Source organism: Ictidomys tridecemlineatus, chromosome 4 (assembly GCF_052094955.1).
Source record: "Ictidomys tridecemlineatus isolate mIctTri1 chromosome 4, mIctTri1.hap1, whole genome shotgun sequence".
In the NCBI taxonomy this organism is placed as follows: domain Eukaryota; kingdom Metazoa; phylum Chordata; class Mammalia; order Rodentia; family Sciuridae; genus Ictidomys; species Ictidomys tridecemlineatus.
The window spans coordinates 18,454,783-18,458,630 of record NC_135480.1 but is presented as its reverse complement, the minus strand read 5'-3'; the positions used below and the strand labels follow the sequence as shown (position 1 = coordinate 18,458,630).

General features: G+C 35.3%; 1 protein-coding gene across 1 annotated transcript; it reads left to right on the top strand.

Moving 5' to 3' along the window:
* Positions 1-2,461: 2,461 nt before the first annotated feature.
* LOC101967581 (olfactory receptor 4A47) lies at positions 2,462-3,391 on the top strand. The gene has a single exon (XM_005329953.1). The coding sequence runs from the start codon at positions 2,462-2,464 to the stop codon at positions 3,389-3,391; it is 930 nt and encodes a 309-aa protein (XP_005330010.1).
* The last annotated feature ends 457 nt before the right edge of the window (positions 3,392-3,848 follow it).

Sequence of the window (3,848 nt, the reverse complement as noted above, 5' to 3'; positions counted from 1 at the left end):
ATTTTAATATATTATATATTTTCATAAATATATAACTTAATATATATATATATATTTATATATAATTTGTGAGAGCTTTAAGCAATTATAGTTGTAGAAAAGGAGGAATATGCAAGAAAGACACTAAAGGGAGGTTTCAGTGAGATGGTGGATATCTGAGACTGTGATAGTTATTGGTTACTCATTGGCATATGAAACAGTTATGGTTTTATTGTGCCTTCCATATATATATATATATATATATATATATATATATATATATATATATATATAAATTCAGGGACATTTTATGTTCTCAATAGTTATGCTTCCATCTGGAAAAGTAGAAGATTCATGGTGAAAAGCTGATTATCTGTCAGCACCAAGATTTCTGTCTTCTGAAGACATGACCCCTGATGTAGACCCTGAGCCTTAAAGAGCTAGTCCTGAAATTCCTCCTTATTTGATCAGCACAATGAAAGCGACATGCTGGACCAACCCATGTTGGCAGAATAAATAAATAAAAGATTGCAGATACAATATAACTTTCTGCAACACTTTCCATTATTTCACAGGTTGTGGTAACTAACTGCTTCTGGTCTCTGAAATTAGTGTCTATTTAATAGGTGAAAGTAAAGTGGAATCTCCTGGACAGGGTTTGAGTAAGGGAATGATATGATCTTTATAAGATTTAAAAGGATCATTTGGGATGCTGCAGGGAGACATTTTATTGGAAGCCAAGATGAAAGTAGGCAGACCAGGCAGGGGTCTATTCCAGGAGACAGGAGATGTGAACAGAGTGTAGTGAGAATAGTCAGATTTGCAATGTGTTATAAAGTGAGACTGAATAAGACTTTTTAAATGTATGGATGAATAACATGAGAGAAATAAAGTAGTTATGGACATCATCTGAATGTAGTCTTGTCTAATACAAAGAAGCTTCTATTTCTTTAAATAGAGAATGAATAACTTATCAGGAATACATTTATCATGAAAGCTTAAAAACTTACTTTTTAAATGCTAAGTGAATACTTAATTGGGGGTGCCAATTAGGTAGTTACAGACACCAGTTTGAAAAGTAGGGAAGAGATACTGTTAAGGACACAGAATTTGTGAGAGCTTTAAGCATTTACAGGTGAAGTAAAGGAGGAATATGCATGTGAAGACACTAAAAGGAGGTTTCAGTGAGACAGTGGACATCTGAGACTGTGGTAGTTATTATCGGTTACTCATTGTCACATGAAACAGTTATGGTTTTATTATGCATCCTTTCTCAAATATTTATGTCAAGTTCTTTGCCTGTTATACCTCAGAATATGACTTTATTTGGGATAAAGTCTTTAGGTAGATAATCAAATTAAAATAATTTGGCATTAGGGTGGACATCAATCCAATATGGCTGGTGTCATATTGGAATTGAAAATTTAGACATAAGGAGAATGGTAAAGTTCACCATCTCTAAGCCAAGAAGACATACTTGGAACAGCTCCTTCCATTATGGTCTTCTAGAGGAATCAACACCGTAGAAGCTGTGATATTGAGTGTCCAGATGGTGGAATTTTTGGAGACAAAAATTGTGCTATTTAACTACACAGTTTGTGCTGCTATGTTGTGGAAGTTTTAGCAAATGAATATATTTTAGCTACTGGGAATGGAGTGAGGCTGCAATAAATATCCAAAACTGTGGAACTATCTCTTGGATTTGTGGTTAGTTGGTCAATATTGCCTTGAAGAACCCACAGGTAGAAATGTGAATATTGCAAGGTGATTATGGTGAAGACTCAGAGGGAAGAGGGAGTCACAGAGAAGGCATGCACTGGACTTGAGAACCCATACATCATAATGAGCAGAGTGTTTCTAGAAATATGAATGCTAAGGCGTGAGTGTCTGAGGTCTCACATGAGCAACATGTGATTAGAAATTGGGAGGAAGGCAATCATTGTCTACAAGTTATAGCACTGGCAACTAATAGTGTCTTTCGTCCAATTTCAAATTCATAATTTATTTTGCCATAAAATTACGTCAAGTGAGTCTTTGGCATTACACCTTCCTGACTTTACAAATGTGTCCTTTCATGGAATTTCTTTTTTTTTTTTAAATCTATTTTAATCTCATTTCTTTAACCTCACCTAAAGTGCTGATTCCTATGAGAATATTTTCCAGATACCAGTGGGTTTGGATGTTTCAGCACTGTAAATCCTATAGCATGGCAAATATACCTGTATGACACTTATCAAGTTGGTCTTTAATTGCCTGACTCCATGATTTTGTATTATGTCACTTGTGGCAGGGCACTGGGTTATATTCAACTCGGTAATTAAGCTATCCACAGCAGGTATCTTGATACAAGTGGACACTTCTTATAAGTTTTCTTAGTGGATAAATGAGTAAAAATTAATATTAGAATACTTATAAGAATATTTTTCATTGTTTTGTAGGTAAACTGCTTTAATATCTGGAATCAGCATCAATAAAGGAATAGATGGAACACAAGAGCAATATAACTTACTTTGTCCTCTTGGGTCTCACACAGAATCCAAAAGTGCAGAAAGTACTTTTTGTTATGTTCTTGCTTTTCTACATCTTGACCATGGCAGGAAATCTGCTCATTGTTTTGACCATAACCTTCAGTAAGACCCTGGGCTCACCAATGTATTTCTTTCTTGCTAGCTTATCATTTATGGATGTTGTTTATTCTACAGTCATTTCCCCCAAATTGATTGTAGACTTGTTCTTTGGAAAAAATACTATATCCTTCAAGTTTTGTATGACTCAACTTTTTACAGAACATTTTCTTGGTGGATCAGAGGTCTTTCTTCTGTTGGTGATGGCCTATGACCGCTATGTGGCCATCTGTAAGCCCTTGCATTATTTGGTTATCATGAGGCCTTGGGTGTGTATTTTACTGCTTGTAGTTTCCTGGGTTGGAGGTTTTTTGCACTCAGTAATCCAGTTGGGCACTATTTATGGGCTCCCATTCTGTGGCCCCAATGTCATTGATCATTTCATATGTGACATGTACCCCTTACTGAAACTTGTTTGTGTTGACACCTATGTCATTGGTCTCTTAGTGATGGCCAATGGGGGACTCATCTGCACAACTGTGTTTCTGCTCTTACTCGTGTCTTATGCTGTCATCTTCCACTCTCTGAAGAACCTGAGTCGGGAGGGGAGGTGGAAAGCTCTCTCCACCTGTGGCTCCCACATCACTGTGGTTGTCCTCTTCTTTGTCCCCTGTATTGTCACGTATGCACGACCAGCCAAGACTTTCCCCACTGACAAGTCATTGAGTTTGTTTTACACAGTCATAGCCCCCATGTTGAACCCCTTCATCTACACTCTGAGAAACTCAGAGATGACAAGTTCCATGAAGAAACTTTGGAGAAGAAAATTCTTATCAGGTAGCAAATAAGTGAGTTGCCACTATGAACCAAGTCATTTCAATATAAAACTGTCTCTTTAGGAATCATAAGACTTTTATAAACTGATGCTAACTTTCTTTCCCTCAAATGGATTTCTGGTAAATATAATTAAACAATAAATTATGTGTTTATGTCATTAATACATTTCTCTGCTATAACTATATAATGTCTTGTTTATACCTGCACTGAAAAATTATAGTGCACATGTAGTTGGGAGTCAGTATAGAATATGTAGAAAATTAATAAGATTTTTTATAGCTTTACAGTATTTTTTATATTTCTGAATTAGTTTTAGTTCCTTGGGATTTCTTGTTTTCTTTTGCATTGATTCTCTTTATCATTCTATTTGTATTCTATATAAGTAGTGGTAATTATTTGACCTCAGTGGCATTACATATGCAATTTTAGTGCAATATTTTATTCTTTAAATTATAAAATCATAATATA

Excerpts from the sequence above, each read along its gene's own strand:
- LOC101967581 (XM_005329953.1), top strand. The coding sequence starts at position 2,462 with ATGGAACACAAGAGCAATATAACTTACTTTGTCCTCTTGGGTCTCACA.